The 17680-nt window shown below is 41.7% G+C and overlaps 1 protein-coding gene across 1 annotated transcript; it reads left to right on the plus strand.

Annotated features, from left to right (window-relative positions):
* Positions 1-10955: 10955 nt before the first annotated feature.
* On the plus strand, positions 10956-17346 carry ip6k2b (inositol hexakisphosphate kinase 2b). The gene is made up of 5 exons (XM_067587432.1): positions 10956-11528; positions 14672-14903; positions 15007-15176; positions 15313-15488; positions 15589-17346. The coding sequence occupies exons 1-5, from the start codon at positions 11315-11317 to the stop codon at positions 16210-16212; spliced, it is 1416 nt and encodes a 471-aa protein (XP_067443533.1). The 5' UTR covers positions 10956-11314; the 3' UTR covers positions 16213-17346.
* The last annotated feature ends 334 nt before the right edge of the window (positions 17347-17680 follow it).

A 17680-nucleotide genomic window follows, 5' to 3' on the forward strand; every position in this document is an offset into this window, starting at 1 on the left:
CGATGTGGTTAAGGTCTGGTTAGGTTTAGGCACAAAGACCACTTAGTTAGGGTTAGGGAAAGATCATGGTTTGGGTTAAAATAAAATTAAAAATAAAATAAAAATGGCCGATGTCTCACTAAAAACACCCGGTTTTCATCCGGTTTTCTCGCCAGAAAAACAGCTGTAAATGCCCTGACATCTCGTTAAAAACACCAGCTTTTTTCGGTTGAAACCGGAAGCGGGCATTGGTTTCGAGGTGGTCTCAAACTGTGCTCTCTGCTGATTTCCAACTTGCTACCAAGAAACTTACTAACCATCTACCGACCCTTCCTCCTCCTCCTAATAGGAAAGATCAGCTCATATAGATCGTATGTGAAATACGTCACTTTAGAAATGTTTAGATGATACATATTTTGGAAATGTTGAGATGATACTTTTGTTGATATTTTGATATGATACATATTGTTGATATGTTAATATGCTACATTTTGTAGAAATGTTGATATGACACGTATTACACGTGTTGAAACGTAGATATTCAACATTTCTGTGGTTTGCAGAGATGTACAATGCCAACGTTTTATTCTTGCGACCAGGCTGGTTTTAAGCCTATTTACTATAAATCAAGTATATATTTTGAGTTTTGATTTAGCTCTATGTCCAGTTCCAGGAAGTATGATATGAACAAGGCTGGATTACCAACCAGAAAAAGCAGGCAACTGCTCCAGTCTTACTGCATGTAAACTGATTTGTGCTAATTTAATAGAAATTTTGGCTTCACTAAAGCACAATATCAACTGTCATAATATGACCTTAAAGATTTATTTATTACCTAATTTTGAGGTCCTGTCTCATGGAGCCTTGTGTAAACATCCAGTTTTAAGACCTTTATTATTTCAACTTTTTGGCAATATGTTTCATATTATATATATTTAATGTACTAAATCAAATTACCCCACGGCAAATCTGGAGCCAGGCAACAGTCCAGCAGAGAAATCATAGAAAAACTACACATTGTGTGTATTTGAGTTTGTATTTCTTGGACTGTTACCTCTGAACAGATTGTACTCTGTGTCAGTGTAATGTCATGGGGTTTAGATACAGTCGGATTGGATTCACTGGACTGTTACATAACACAGCTGGAGCATAGAGAACCTATATTCATTCTTAAACACACTAACCCATGCACATACACACATACACACTCATGCTGTTCTAGGTCACTTTTGGGGACATTACATAGACTTATATTCATTTCCTGGAAACTTACGCTAACCATAACCACTACTTTCCTAACCTTAACCACTGACCTACAAATCAGCTTTTTCCCAATCGGGGACACGGCTTTTGTCCCTGATTGGACAAGCTGTCCCTAATTAACTGGACTTTAGTCTGAAATTTGTCCCCGAAAGTAGCCTATGACAGACCCACACACACACACACACACACACAGGCTTGCACATACATACGCCCAAGACACACAAACACATGCTCACACACTGATATGTGAGGGAACTCCAAAAGCCCTTACATCTGCAGACTGAAAACAAAAACATGCTCCCTCTGTCCCTCTGTACAGCCAAGTGGGGAGGAGTCTCAGCTCTGACTTTCAACAGATGATGTTTACCCCGTTTTTCCTGGAAAAAGAAGACCACCAAAGCGCACTTGACAGTGAGACCACTGCACACAGTGGTGACAACATTCGTGTTCATAACCTTTGCACCTAAAAAAAGATTTTATTTGCACTTTTTACCAGCCACCAGGAAATTCTGTGTCAGAGCAAAGACACAAACAAACAAACCCAGCATTTTGTCTCCCACTCATTAATCTGAATTGCGGGTACAAGCAGGTGTACACTTTGTCCCAGATGCAAGACTAAACCCCTGATTCAACTATTTATACACTTTCCACCCCATTTAATCATATACATTGTCTTAAGGATTGCAAAAACTTTTAAAGAACATTAATCTTCTGAAGTTGAACTGCAGTGCAAAGACGGAGAGTAGGTCAGTGAAAGAATTCAGAGGCAGTTTTAAAACGTGCACACAAGTTTTAACAATGAGTGTTTCCATGTGACCCGATGAACTTCAGTTTCATGGAAGTCCTTGAATGGTAAATGTCTCCCTGTTATGTTCATTTTGGGCTGAATCTTCAGTGTCCAGTTCAGACAGAAGACATATATTGTGTGTGTGTGTGTGTGTGTGTGTGTGTGTGTGTGTGTGTGTGTGTGTGTGTGTGTGTGTGTGTGTGTGTGTGAAAATCAAAATATTATGGTTCCAGTTTTTGGCAGTCCTAGACTCCACGTGACGTCCTGTGTAACACGTGGGGAACAGACGATGTGGTTTTGTTTATGTAAATCGGACTCTTTTGCTCAGTCTCTGCCTGCTTGTGTCATATGGAAGTCATTAATGTACAGTGAGCTGCAGGGAGAAACGTAGAGCTGCAAGACCTGCAAGACTCTGAAAGTTTAAACTCCTCAGATCATGTCAAACTGACTAACTAATTTATTCCATTGCAAAGCCCACTCCCGACAGATTGCATTCATAAGACTACGTAGATTTGGTTTTGTTCAAAGCTGACAGCAGTTGATATTTACACCTCTCCCGTGCATATTAACTCCAGGTGTCCGCAGGGAACATACCAGAGATAAAGCTACTCACATTTCTCCCTGATGAAAAAAATTGATGTAGGCCATAAGGTTAGAAAGTTTGTTTTCGTTCTCTCAACAGTCTCCACCCACCAGTCTTCCCAGACATGCAACAACACTCTACTGTATGCTCTCTGTCAGTATTGGAGTGGATCAAAATTTGGTTTAAATCCAAGCTACATATCTTGAAAACAGATGAATACTTGGTACTTTGTTACTAAGACGAATAAGTGCTTACTTCACTACCACAAGACCAAATTTAGTTTGCATGTTGTTTTTGCTCTGGCCTCTTTAGTTTTGCAGTGTTGACCGGCTTGAGAAGCATAGCAAGTGCTTGGCTTTGAACTTGTGACCACAGCACTGAATAACCATTCACATAGTTGATCTGCATATCAATAAGGGGTGAAAGATGTTGATTTATTCCTTTTCAGGGGAGTATAGTCCGTCATTGTAGTGATTCGTGTGTACACGAGATGGGAGTTTTGAGTTTACATCTTGGTTTGATTTATCCCTGTATCTGTGTGTATGTGTGCGTATCTGTTGCTCGCAGGAAACCATATGAGCGCTGCGGCGTGCTCCTAAATAGTGGACGTGTTGACAGCTAGTTGGACTGTAGGTACAGTGAGAAGTCACAGGATCGCTGTGGTGAGAAGAAACTTTCTAAGATTAAAAGAAGAAAATCTTATACCTCTTTGTACAGCAACCCTTACATAGACAGACTTACAGACTGCAAAAAAGAAATGTCCTTTTCATTGAATTTAGTGTTGGGGAATGGTTAGTGTTTAACTCTTCCTTCTATGAAAACAAAAAGTGAGAGAATGTGCATCCAGGTGAAGAAAACTACACTTTTTTTCAACAGAAAATCAAATATAATTTCCTTTTGCATTACAAAATGTTGCAGCAAATTCCTGAGACAAGCATACATGAAAAACAAGGTGAGAGTTTCTCAGAATAAAACTTTAGATTTTTTGAAATATTTTAAAGCTAGATAACCTTATATTATAATTAGGTGCGGAGCAGATTTAGAGAATGGTGAAGGGTTTACAGAGTAACTGAGAGGATGTGTGAAATGTGTAGAAGGTTGCACTATCTACAGATACGCTCAGTAATTTCCTGCCAACAACAATTCATTCCAGTCCACTTGTCCGAGAGTGACAAGTACTAACCTTTGACTTTGGTGGGATGTGGATGTGATGGAGGGCCAGACAGGATAGGGCGGGGAGTGGAGGCTGCAGGCAACTGCCTGAGGCTGAGCACGTGAAACAGACTGGGTGCAGACTTGGTTGGAAGGTGCCCAAAGGCTACGTGCAGTCAGAACCTGGCCACACAGATCCTGAGTTAGTGACATGGAATCTGACCCAATTTTGCCTCCAGGTCTGGGGGAAATTGGAGCCTGTCACCAGTATTATTGCACAGCATCCTACTTTTAGTTATCTACTGGCAGGCCAGCCGTCTGTCTCACTCATTCCCAAGACAAGATGATGTCCAAAGCACCACACCATTTTTTGCATTATATGGAGGCAAAAAACACTCTGTCAAGGAAAATTAGGAGGATAAAAAATAACAAGCTTTCAGTACAATTATGTATTTTTGACAAATTATTCCAGCAGATTATTTACAGGTTAGAGGGCCAGGAGGACCCAGGACCCGACCCAGGGCAACTGACCCAATGTTCCCCCAGTGTCGGCGGCCCTGTCTGGAGGTCAGCATTCATGGGTAAGGTTGGGGAGGAGGGTAGCTAATTTGGAACTGTGTAGATGATTAAAAATGGGTCAACAGAGCTATAACTGATCACCAGACAGGAGCCACAACTATATATAACCTGAAGCAGATGTTCAAGACATGCATGTTTACATGAAGGATGAAATAAAGGACATAAGAAATCAAAATGTTTGCAATTTCTTTCTTTATGGAAAGAAAATTGTTAACCCTACTTTCCCAGTCTGCATCTTGTCCTAACTCTCTGCAAAAAACAATAAAACCTTGAATATCTCTTCCCACACTTCTCACATAAACGCTGTCCTCTCGAGACTGTTCCCATGGTGATGTGCTGGTGCAGAACTAGCATTGATCTACTGGTTGTAGAAACTGGGCCATAACACTGAGGCAGTCAAACATTATTTTCAACACAAGCACATGAGTGACAGCCTGTACAATAGACAGAAACATAAACTGCGACACTCATGGCGTCATTCTCCTTATCAGGTCTCAGTGCTTCACATTACAGTGTGACATGTATGTTTACAAACAGAAGTTGTAAAGGCCCCCACCTTTAACCAGATCCACCCCATGCTGATTTAAGACAAACTGCTTGCTTCAAAGTGGGTCAGGGTCTAGCTGCTTGTTTACTGACAGGCTGAAAGTGTCTGGCTGATAACATGCTATTATCTCCAACACCACGATCATCTGGTGTCAAGGCATCTGGTGTCTGCATGTATTTAGGTCTGCCACTTGTAAGGGGCTTTCCTGTACCATGACATATTCCAAGTATAGCTTATGTTGGCACTATGCCCTGAGGTTGTTCATGTTCTCCACTTTCACTCATATGCGTGTGACATGCTGCTGTTGTATTTAGTGGATTCCACCGCTTGTTTCTGCAGTATCCATGTTTTCAAATGACCGTTGGGTTTGCCTCACATTGATATACTGAACTGCATGCAGTTTAGCTAGGGTTATGTAAATGTAACTCTCCCACTGCCTTTAACCTGGAGGAAGTCCTGGATTTACAGAGATCAGCCAGGCCAATAGCTTTTCCCCTCTGGCCATAGACCATTGTAGCACATGCCTCTGCACAGGCAGTTTAAAGAACTCTGTGCAGCTTCAGGAATGCACTTCAGGAATGTGTCAATGCACTTGAAGAATCTGATCCAAACTTGTGAGGTTGCTCAGGTGCTCGCCATAGCCAGGGTTTGAGAAACTAAAGGTTAGCTTTTAGCAATGGCACATGCACTGTCGGCCTGTTACACCTATGAAATTCAAGTTTACTTTACTCTCTGACTATTCCAATGTTCTATTTTTTGTTTATTCATGTGATCACATTCTGAGGATAAAAATGAGCTGTCTATTTACCTTGAGGACCTTTGCCATCAAACAGATGCTGTTTATATGAACCTGCTCTCCCCAATATTATCAGTCTGTGCAAAGGGCTCATCTATTTTTTCACTCTTTTCCCTCTGCCTTTGATAACCACTCCTTGTGTAAACAACACAATATGATAATCTGACAACTCATAGACTACTGTTGGCTATAAGAGATTTTATTGCCATGCCTCATGTTTTGATATTCACAAGAAAACGCCCAGAATCAATGCAGGAACTTTTATCCCTGCAATGGATTATTTATTTGTGTATATTGCCCCGACTCACGTTTTACGAACGTGATTACTGTTTCACCAAACATCCTTATTGCTACCCGGGAAATCAGAATCATTCACGTTTGTCACTGACGTACACACACGTTTAGTGTTGAAGGACAAATTACTGGTGAGTCAAGTTTCATTTTCTTTATAAAAGTGCAACGAACTATCATATTCTGCCTTGTGTCAAAACAGAATAACTAATTTACCAACACTCATCTCAATAAAACTCAGAAAAAAAGGGAAACTGCAAAGAGTAGTGGCATACTGGTCTTTTTGTTGTGAGTAAAAACAAGTCTTAAAGGCTCAAAAGAGATTGAGGAAGTTGGTGTTAATGTTTTTGGGTTTTTTTACAGTGAGTGATAGATGTGTTTTTATGATGTCAGGTATCTATCAGATGATTAACAGGTGTTGTAAACAGTTCAATAGTATTTTTATCATAAAATAGTCAGTGCCTTGTGATCAGATAAGCCTTTTTTCCTTCATAGACAAAGGCAAAGTGAGAAGGAATGATGAGTAGCGTGGGTGTTGGTGGAATGCAGGAGTAAACAAGGTTGCCCTTGAATTGGCATTAGGTGTCAAAGTGCCAGCAACACTCATCACTATCAACACACTTATATTTACTAGAGCGGCTTGTAGCCTAAATGAAGGAGCATATAGGCCCATCCCCTTGCTGTTGCAAGCTCTCATACTCACCCATGTTTCACTTCCTCACGTGTCTGGGAATGAGGGGGAGGGCCCAATGGATCCACTGGAAAATGGGATGTCAAGTTAGCAGAATAAGACTGTTGTGATCTCCCCCACATTGGAATTTCAAGGCACTCCTTGCCTCACAGTGCAAATTTTACCCCCCAAATTTTGACTAACTGTACTGTGTCATCTAAAAGTGTAAGAAGATTTTAAATACTTCATTTACTACCTTAATGGAATAATAGCCCATTAAAAGGCCATGATTAAGCTTTAGCTATATAGTGACCTCGTCTATAGCACATCACATGGCGTGGTAAATAACATACATTTGTGGGAGACCATATACTGTAATATTCAAAAGAATCCATTAGACAAACTGGGTCAAACTGCAAACAGATGAGTGATAGACTAGAGTGATCGTTAAGCTCATGGCGTAAAGGCTGAGCAAGATGGGTCACGCTCTCAAGGTCACGCTACCTACAGTATCATTTATTCTCTGTGGTCATGAAAATTTATACAAAAGCAGGTTCATGAAATACGTACCGAGTCGGTAAGGTCTTGATTTAGCTATAGGACAGCTAATTATAGTTTCCTCTCTGTGATGGTTATACCTGACCTGTGTCATAAACGTTTACCATACTGCCCACTAGTTGTGTCAGTAGTATTTTGATAGTAGTAGTAAATAGGTCAGGAAAGGCAGGATTTTTTTTTACCGATACCGATTTCAACACCTCATTTTAGAGTATCCACTGAAACTGAGAACAAACCCATTACCACCACTCTCTCCATGTCACCATGTAGAACTTTTTGGAATCATTTTTACATGAGGTGTCATGAGGCCAGGCACTGCTGTGAAATTAAACCCCTGTGAATGCAGATCAGTGAGTAATAAGGTCAGTCTAGGAGCCGATACCGATCAGGCATATTAGATTGGCACATCCCTGTTAAGTAACCATGTCTGGTGCCCTGGATTTAAAAGCATCATTAATGCACCATTAAAAAGCATTTCACCATTTCACTTCTGTAAGTGCTGCCATGTTTGTACAAGGCTTGATTTCTTGTAACTTCTGCTGCATCTCAGGTGAGAGGAGTTTGCAGTGTTTGTAGAAGGCCGAGCATTATATAAGGTGCATGGAGGAGCTTGTTCGAAATTGCATCACTGCTCTGTGTCATTGCTGGATTGAGGGCCCTGTGGCACAGCCATGGCCTATTGTCCTGGGGCACGGACCCATGACATGAGAAGGGAAGCCGCGCTAAGCTGACCAAACACTGACGCATCAGTGAGGCCAGGGTGACTAGGCTATAAAGACAACTCATACACATGAACACACTTACTGGCATCTTTCATATATAACATCATTAATTATATTATTATAATATCAGTTTGTCTGAAGCTAAAATGTTGAAAAGTTTAATGTTTTCTTCCTGCTTCTGGATTAGATGCACTATGATAGAGTGTAAATATGCATCTTCTGTCTGATAACCAACCATAGGCCATAGGACATGCAATTTAAATTTTAAAATATCTAACAAAAATGTATAACAGGAAAGGATTTTTGGGCTTCTTTATGTCTTAGCGGGGAACCTTGATGTTACAAAGTTTATAACACACACACAAAAACACATACATGCTCCGTCTTGACCACGCTGTTTAAGCCCGCTCTACACCTTTGCAATCTCACAAGTAAATCCTTCACATGGTAACATGACACTGCTGCAGTTTTCTTTCCCGAAAGATGGACTAGCATGATTAAGTCAGTATTGTTCTGTTGATCCTCGGATCAGGAGGTCTGGGAAACCCAGAGTGTACCCCCCTAACACACACACACACACAATGCCATACACACACACTCTATCCCTTCTCTTTGTTTGTTCTGATCCAAGTTTCACACAAGGCCACCAGGAAGTCCTTACCTGTGGGACTAAAAGAAAGAGCAGAGTTGGTGCCCTGTTTAAGTGCTGATCATTTAATCCCCTCCCTGCCCTGGTCTGGGATTCTTTCTTCCCATTTGTAATCCCAGTGCAGAACTGGAACATCAGAGATTAGTGCCTGATTAGACTGTAGCCGTCCAGTGACCTGAGCTTTGCCTGCAGTACCTCTGCTTGGTCTGGCCTGGCACACAAGTCAGACTCATTAGGTTGACTGCCACTCACAAAGAAACTTCCAATCTGAAGTTGGGTGAGCACACTGTGCCACAGTAAAACTAATTTATGCCCACAAACCACAATATGGAGCTCTACCCGTCTTGCTGTTGGTCAAGTATTTTTGCAGTTATTACTCACAGCTGACACCAAAGATGCTTGTCTCCTCACATTTTATTTTATATTGGGGGAAAATGAATATAAATTAGGTTTAGGGCTTTACACCACTGAAAAATGTTTTGTTACAATGAGTTGTTTTGTTGTTTGCAATGTTCTTCCTTTAAAAAAACTTTAATAACAGATTCTCAAATATTGCTGTCTGGGGTCTATTTATAGTGGGGAGTAATTCAATTATCTACCACTGGAATGCATGTTATCTTACAAAAAGGATGTTGTTCTCTGAGATATAAATGATACACTGAAGATTGGAAGATTGTCGATAGTATTTTGTTTGGATTTAGTGTTGTACATATATTTTATTTTGAAGAAACAACACAATGATGTCTTAAAGGAGATTTGTGAAGCATTTTCACATTAATAAATTTGACCCTGTTCAGGCTTTAGGCTGTGTTCAGATCATCACTGTGGTTAAACTACGTCAAACAACGCAGCTTCCTCAATTATTTCAGTGAAATGCAGTCAAATACATGCAAGTGTGCATTTCTATTCTGGTAAATCTAGTGTTCACCACACAATCAGGCAGTGTTTTGGCATCTTCTGAGTCTTCAAACTATAGAGATCTATAGAGAGCTGGATACAACAGTCAATCCTGTTGCTCCGATATGACATAAACACCTTATACTGCGTTTATGTCATATCGGATTTACTGTAATGGCCAGTTTCTCATTTGTAAGTTATGTTCACCTCAAAGCTCCAATACATCCAACTTGGCCCTTAATTATGCAGAAGTACCTGAAAACAAAACAAAACTGAATGCCTCCGGTCAGCAAAAGTCTGCTGTTTAATGTAAGTGAGTCTAAGAATATAGATAAGTATTGTCAATGCACTGTATTTTCAGGCTTCACAGAAACAACTCCAAATCATACAACTGTCTTATGTTGTCCATGTAAATGCTCACAAGTCAAATACATCTCTGCAAAGATCTCTATAATCCCATATGACACCTGGAATTACTTTGTCACTTTTAGTGCCACTGGTACGACACAAACACTATCTTCTTAGAGGTCTTCTCAACCATGCCTTTTATTGAAGACAGGCTAATCATACAAATGTATCATAAGATTCATCTACTGATATTTACTGACTTTTAAAGGACCAGTGTGTAGGATTTAGTGGCATCCAGCAGTGAGGTTGCAGATTGCAACCAACTGAATAACCCTCCCCCTCACCTTCCAAGTGTGTAGGAAAATCCACAGTGGCTGCGTAACTCACGAAAAACGTGAAAGGCCCTCTCTTGAGCCAGTGTTCGGTTTGTCTGTTCTGGGCTACTGTAGAAACATGGCAGTGCAACATGGCGGGCTCCATGGAAGAGGACCCGCTCCCTATGTAGATATAAATGGCTCATTCTAAGGTAACAAAAACATAACAAGTCTTATAATCAGGTGATTATACACCAATTAAAACAAACTTATGAATATTATCCATATCAGATGCCAATAAATTCTACACACGGCACCTTTAATATTCCACCTTTAAATTCACACTTCACATTTGACAACTACTACAGGCTTATGTCACCCTTTCTGTCGCCCTTTTTTACTTAAATATGAGTCAAGTCAAGCTTGTAACGTGAAAGAGTAATTGCATGTATAAATAATTTGCTGCCACTTTAAATTCTCTGTCTGCTGTAGTTTCATTTCAAGGTTATATCACACTGCAAGGGAAAGATACGACTTGATTTGCAACCTGCAACCTGTCTCCAAATTAACGTGACGAAACTTCAGTTGCAAACGTGCATTTAGAAAAAAAAAATGCCTTCAGTGTTGTGTTTTTGTCTAGTATTTTTCCTGTTCTCCCCTCCCCCCTGTTTTCTTTCTCCTTCCTCTTTGTTTGCTTGATCTTGATCGTCTCCGAGGTGCCTTGTCTCCTCCCAGCGACAGCTCCGGCTCTGTGATTGGCTGCTGGTGGGTGGGGGGCGGGACTTGATGTCTGCTGCTGCTTTGGTTTCTGCCTGTAGGATCAGCTCAGTCGTCAGTTTCAGTAACAGCGAGGCACAGATGACTACGCAAGTACCCGTTCCTTGAAATCGTTTTTTTTTAGTAGCTTTTATAGCAAAATAAGTTGACATTTATCACACGTACATACACGGTGAATACCCAAGCCAACGGAGGAGTTTTATTAATTTTCCTGAGGCGACGAAAGGAAAGGGAATAAAGGATTTTCTCGCCCGTGTCCTTCCTGTTTCAACCCTTTTGTTTTTTCGCTCGAGCAGCAGCGCCCCCTGCGAGCCAACAGAGACGAGAGAGACTAGCGGCCGAGCCTCCTGCCTCCTGTACGACGTGGGTCCACCCAGCTTAGCTGTCCGATGCGGAGTGAGGATGAGTCCCGCTCTGGAAGCCCTCATGCAGGCAGACGGGACTCCTTATCCCGGAAAAGGGGTGATGCTTGAACCCTTCGTGCACCAAGTGGGGGGTCACTCCTGTGTGCTACGATTTGGGGAGCAAACAATCTGCAAGCCACTCATCCCCCGAGAGCACCAGTTCTACAAGAGCCTCCCCACAGAGATGAGGAAGTTCACCCCCCAGTATAAAGGTAAGATCCCCTAACCCCTAACCTGGAGCAAGCATCTAACTCTGTGTCAAACCAGAGTATGTATGGTGTTGTTTTGGTTACTAGCATTAATCATTTCCTCCTTTTTTCCCTTATCTTTGTGCTGACAGCTTGCAATATATGGCTGCTTTCGATATTAAAAAGAAATGCATCTATTCATATAATGATTAACTGTTTTGCATTAGGATAAGATAAGATATACTTTATTGTCCCATTGGGGCAGTTCTTCTTGGGTTCAGAGTTACTGCATCACATGTATCTTCTAAGCATACTTACATACATAAATACTTTACATCATCCATACAAAGAAAAACGACGAAAAAACACTACAGCTTATAAAACCGGGAATATATTATCTCAACTGTATTGCACAGTGTAGTAGGATATTGCACGTTCACGATATGACTAATAACTTAATTATTGCATATGCTGTTGTAAACCACACGTAACGTGCTCTGTTACTATATATCATTACACCCACACATTACTTAATTGCCGCTGTTTAAAATGTTAATAGATAATGGGACATGTTAGTTTTTATAATGGTCCAGTCTGCATTTTGGAACTCTGAACCGTAGGCTGAAAGGTAAACGCTCGTATTCACTTCTCATGGAAGTGAAAGATGGTGATTTGTTGCAAGGGTTCAGAGGACATCGTGTACACAACAGCACACTACACAATGTATTTTGATATTTATAGATGGATTCATTCCTGATTTTAATGGCCACTTATTGTGACTTGAGTACAGTGTCAGTTATGTTGGAACCATGGGCAGCCATCCAGTTTTCTGGATGTCACCCACATGTTTGAGGAGGGTTTTAAGTAGCTGCTAAGCATGACAGCCTGACTTCCTGCCAGGAGGATGAGTGGCCAAGGGTCTTTTAAGTGTTTGCTTTTAAGGTGGCTATGGTTTCAGGATGAGATGAAGTTCCACGGGGATCAAAAATAAATGGGACACATCATCAGAGGAGTAATGCACAAGTCAGTTGAGGAGATTTCCAGGTCTGGTTTCAGGTCCATCATGGAAATACAGACATGAATACACATTTCCACCCACACACAGGCTTTTTAATGGAATATCACATTCCTTTGTGGCGTCTAGGTCCTCAGTCTCTCACAGTTTCACTCACAGACAATGACATCTAGTACATGCTGATGCAGACGTCTTGAGGCGGCTGTATGACGGAGGTAAGGCACATGCGCGATATCTGACTCCTCAGTAATGCAGCGTGGGACTATTAAAAGACGCAGGGTGACGATGATGGGATTTGGAGAGCAGATAGTATAGGAGCTCTGGGATCTTCGAATGCTCACCAGTGATGCTCTGATGTCTCCACATTTCACTGAGTAGTAACAGAGAGAGTTGTCTTGATATTTGAAGAGGTGTTTCTGATGTTTATGAACCTTGCTTGGCGAGATATAAATTTCAGCAACATTGGTGTAGATGTATTAAGAGATGGAGACAAGATGGAGAAGTCACTATCGGTAAGATGTTTCTAATATTATCTGTAATTGGTGTAACTCATGATTGCACAGAGGATTTAAAATTCAAGGTACAGGCCTGAAAGCAGGATCGGAAAGCTTGAAGCCCTGAACGTCATGAAATAAAGGTCACCAATAAAGATTTACAACTCTGTCAAATGTTTGATAGTATATTATTTAGTATAGTTTATGAGCCCTTCTTGGGAACTGACTCAGTGACTCACAAGTTCCCACATTCGCTGAGGCAGTGTGATGACAGTGCAGCTCTTGAGAGCTAAACACAGTCCATCAGGGCAATACTTAAGAGGAGGACGGGCTTCCTGGAGGATGGTGATGTCAGCGTGTGACATCAGCCAGGCCTCAGGCTGCAGAAGAAACATGGTCGCTGGGTCCTCAGGCCCGCTGGTTAACATGCACGACCTCACAACGCTTTTTTCTTTAAACATGGGCTTTATTCAGTCAAGTTTAATCCAAAAGGAAATGGTTATGTATTGTAATGTATCATGTATTCTTTGTTATTCAGTGGCTGTTTTGTAATGTGACTACTACTACTTGTGATGTTGGTTTTATCATATTTTGAATGGGATGCCGTGTCCATATCTCTTCCACTTTCTCTCTTGGTTTGTTTCGATCACATCTCTCCTTCCTGTGTGTGGTTTATCTGTATCAGCCACTGCAGCTGTGACGTTTATTCTCAGTGTGACACCTCCCCCACACTGCACAGAGACGTGCTATACGCAGGCCCTTCTAGGGACTTTTACTCTGGGCAAAGGGGGGTCTACTGGGGGGCCTGTTTGTGGAACATGACATAAATTATCATTGACATTATGGTACACAGTGCTTCTTTCATCATTAAGATGAACCTAGAAATATCTGTTAGCTGGTTTGTGTTTGAGTTTGTCAAATCGTCCTTATAATCACTTCTAAACAAACTATATGAAACATCTTTTCACTAAATGAAAAATGATCTTGAAATGTTTGTTCAAACATGCCACAGCTCTTGTTTCATTTGAAGCCTTGAATTATGGATGGATGGTGTGGAAAGACTGTTTGTCACAGAATCATGGCTTACTGGTGAATCTGTATTGTGGTTATGTAACATTTCACGGTTCTGTTTCATGTATGTTTTGTATATTTGGAATTGAAAGAGTGAATTGTACTTCATTTTCCTACATCACTGCTGACAACTTGAAACTCTGTATTATGAGTCATTGTGTCTGTTTCATGAGGATGTTTGGCAGTTTCTTAATAAATGTCCTGCTCAATCTGACACCATTTTAGCCTTGCGTGGTATTTTCTGTCTCCTTTGTCTTCCTGATTACTTTATAGAAACATTGTTTTTGCTCTGACATTTGCTATCAGTGATATATAATGCTCTGTTTATGACCAGCTTTGCTCTTCCATCTCTTTCTGTCTCATCCATATCCTCATCTGCCATATAAAATGTCTGTTTTTTTTAATACATGTTGACATGAACGTGCCAGTCGTTGTCTGAAATATGTCAGTATGTTTGTGAAAATGACTTTAAATGTGAATGAAGAGACAGCTGGTAAGGGCTGTTCTAAGGTTATTGAGTAAATTATCACCAAATAAGAAATTACTGTAGAGCTGACTCTGTTATCCTCCTTGTCACCCTCTCTCAGGTGTAGTGTCGGTCAGTTTTGAAGAAGACGAGGAAGGGAACCTGTGTCTCATCGCTTACCCCCTCCACAGCGAATCAGGTGACCTGGAGAACAAAGATCCCTCATCAGATTGCGAGCCCAAGAGCAAGATGCTGAAGTGGAGCAAGAAGAAGCAGACCCCTTTGCTAATGGACAATGACAACTACAGCAAAGACAGAGCTCGACAGAGCCGTAAAGAAGACAAGATCATAAGGTGAGGATGCTTGCCTGAGTACCTTAATACACGTATAGACAGCCTTCACGAATAAGTTCTGTAACGCCAACACTGACATTTTTCTGTGGTGTCACCTTTGCAGTTATAATCGTGATGAGGTGCAGCAGCAGCCGCAGCAGGCAGAGGTTCTCTACTTCAGCCTGGAGAAAGGCAACGTGGTGCCACAGATCAAACACAATCCCTGGAGTCTCAAATGTCACCAGCAGCACTTACAGAGGATGAAAGAGAATGCAAAGCACCGTAACCAATACAGTATCCTTTTATGAATGAATGTGCAGTGAAGCAGACAGTAATGGAGGAGATTGGTTATTAATAAAAGCGTATATATATACTGTGTGTTAGTTTATAAGTCTTTTCTTGTTGTACGATCCTTGACCCATTTTCACAGAGTTTATCCTTTTGGAGAACCTGACATGGCGCTACACAGTACCATGTGTCCTAGACTTGAAAATGGGAACTCGCCAACATGGGGATGACGCAACAGAGGAGAAGAAAGCCAATCAGATTCGCAAGTGTCAACAGAGCACATCTGCCTCTATTGGAGTGCGACTCTGTGGCATGCAGGTACAGTATAGAAGCCACATAATTGTCCTGAGTTAAAGTTTTTTTGTTCCATTTATACACGTGGAGCTGTGGTACTCATGTTCCTGTATGATCCCCGCAGGTGTACCAGTCAGATTCTGCCCAGCTGATGTTCATGAATAAGTACCACGGTCGTAAGCTGACCCTAGCGGGCTTCAAGGAGGCCCTCTACCAGTTCTTCCACAACGGGCGTCGCCTGCGTCACGAGCTGCTGTCCCCAGTTCTGCGCAGACTCCGGGAAATGCAAGCTGCCCTGGAGGCCTGCGAGTCCTATCGGTTCTACTCAAGCTCCCTGCTCATCATCTATGACGGAGACCCCCCCAGAACTCCCACTAGACCGAGACACCGTGGTGGGGAAGAGGGCGACGAGGATGAGCCATCTGATGAAGAAGAAGAAGAAGAGGAGGAGGAGGAGGAGGAGGAAGAGGAAGGGGCCTTTGGTTTCCCTCGTTCATCCTCAGCAGGTGGCAGCACTAGCGTGGCCGGAGGGAGCAGCAACAGCAGCAGCAGCAGCCGCTCTTCCCACAGCACAGGAGAGGCCAGCAGCCCCGCAGTGGATGTGCGCATGATTGACTTTGCTCACACTACCTGTCGGCACTATGGAGAGGACAGTGTTGTGCACGAAGGCCAGGACAGTGGTTTTATCTTTGGCCTCCAGAACTTGATCACTATTATCTCCCAGCTGGAGGATCACAGCACTGACTGAAGCTGGACTGGAGCCCAACATGGTCTGAATTTCAAGCCTGGGAAGAGCTCACTGAGCTAAAACCCTGCTACTCCAAGGTGCATCGTCCTCACGCCTACGTGGGGGTCTGACCCTCCTCTGCTCGGAGGGAACCTCAGACACCTCAGGGTCAGGGGAGAGTCTGTGTGGTCGTCCCTGCGCTCTCCCTCACCTGCCAGAGGACAGGGCTGCCTGTGCCCTTACTTGCACTTTTCTCTCTCTCTCTGAGATCGCTCCTTTTCTTTGTTATACATGGTAGGAGAAATATTGTGTGAGACAGAGGTCTCTCAACAAACACAGGGACTCCTGTAGCATCCTAGGACTCTCCTCCCCTCTCCTCCTCTGGTACAGACGTGTTTCTTTATTGTAAGTTCTCTCTGAGAGAGAAAGAGTGAGGTGGAGATGATTGAAGCTCAAGTTTAGTGCTAGGAGCCTGATGTGGTGCTTTACCTGTGACATGAGTTTTTGATTTTTTTTTTTTTTTTTAAAGAAGTTTGGACTGCCGGTCCCTAACAGCACAGCACATTATTAGTGGGGAAGGTGACTGTACAAGCTGACCTTGGCTGGCTAGGTCAGCAGCCTTGTAGCAATTGACAACTTAAGCTTCTGATAAGGACATTTTGTGTTTATATTGGTGTTTCTTAAGACCCTTGTAACAAACATGATTTGTGTGTCCAGTGCGGCACCCAGATTTACATTTTGTGGTGGAAGAACAAGATTATTTAGATATAGAAGAAGGGATTTGCCTTTTTTCCAACAGTTGTTCTCCCCTGTACTTTGTTGCCTACAAACGAAAGACATTTTTCAAGGGGGTAATAACCCTGTTTTGTCACTGTCTTTGTTTTTGTCTGATTTTCTCCTCTTCATTCCTGAACCTTTGACTAAACAAAGAGAATATATTGATTAAAAAAACACTAGCTACAAAGACTATATAGAGGCTATTTATTTGAAAGGATTGTTTAAAAAAAAATGGAAACGACTACATTCCATATAACCACTTTAAATGTTCTGTTCTGATACCGACTTTGATTTATTTTGTTATTGCAAGAGCCGATACCTCTTGTATGTGTGTTAACAGTGTCTTGGAAAATAAAGGCATTCATTTGTGGTAAAAAAGGTTTTGTCCATCTTGTGTTCATTTACAATATATCGTGTGTGTTTGTGAATAATTTGCATTCACTTTGCAGGAAGTAGTGAAGTGGGTAAAGGGAAATGAAACTTTAGCAAGATGTCAACACCACCTATGAATGCAGCTGTACCAAAATTTTGCAATGCTGAGGAAAAAATGAGTCACTGTTTTTGTTAAATATCTAAGAAAATGTTGACATACATGTCACAACACTTTCAAATGTAAATCTAATTGACACAAAGTGATTTGTGTAGCATTGTAGCCCTTCTTTATGTTGCACACTGCAAAAGCAATGCAGGATACTTTCAGTCCGCAAGAAAG

Source organism: Thunnus thynnus, chromosome 4 (genome assembly GCF_963924715.1).
Source record: "Thunnus thynnus chromosome 4, fThuThy2.1, whole genome shotgun sequence".
NCBI lineage: Eukaryota > Metazoa > Chordata > Actinopteri > Scombriformes > Scombridae > Thunnus > Thunnus thynnus.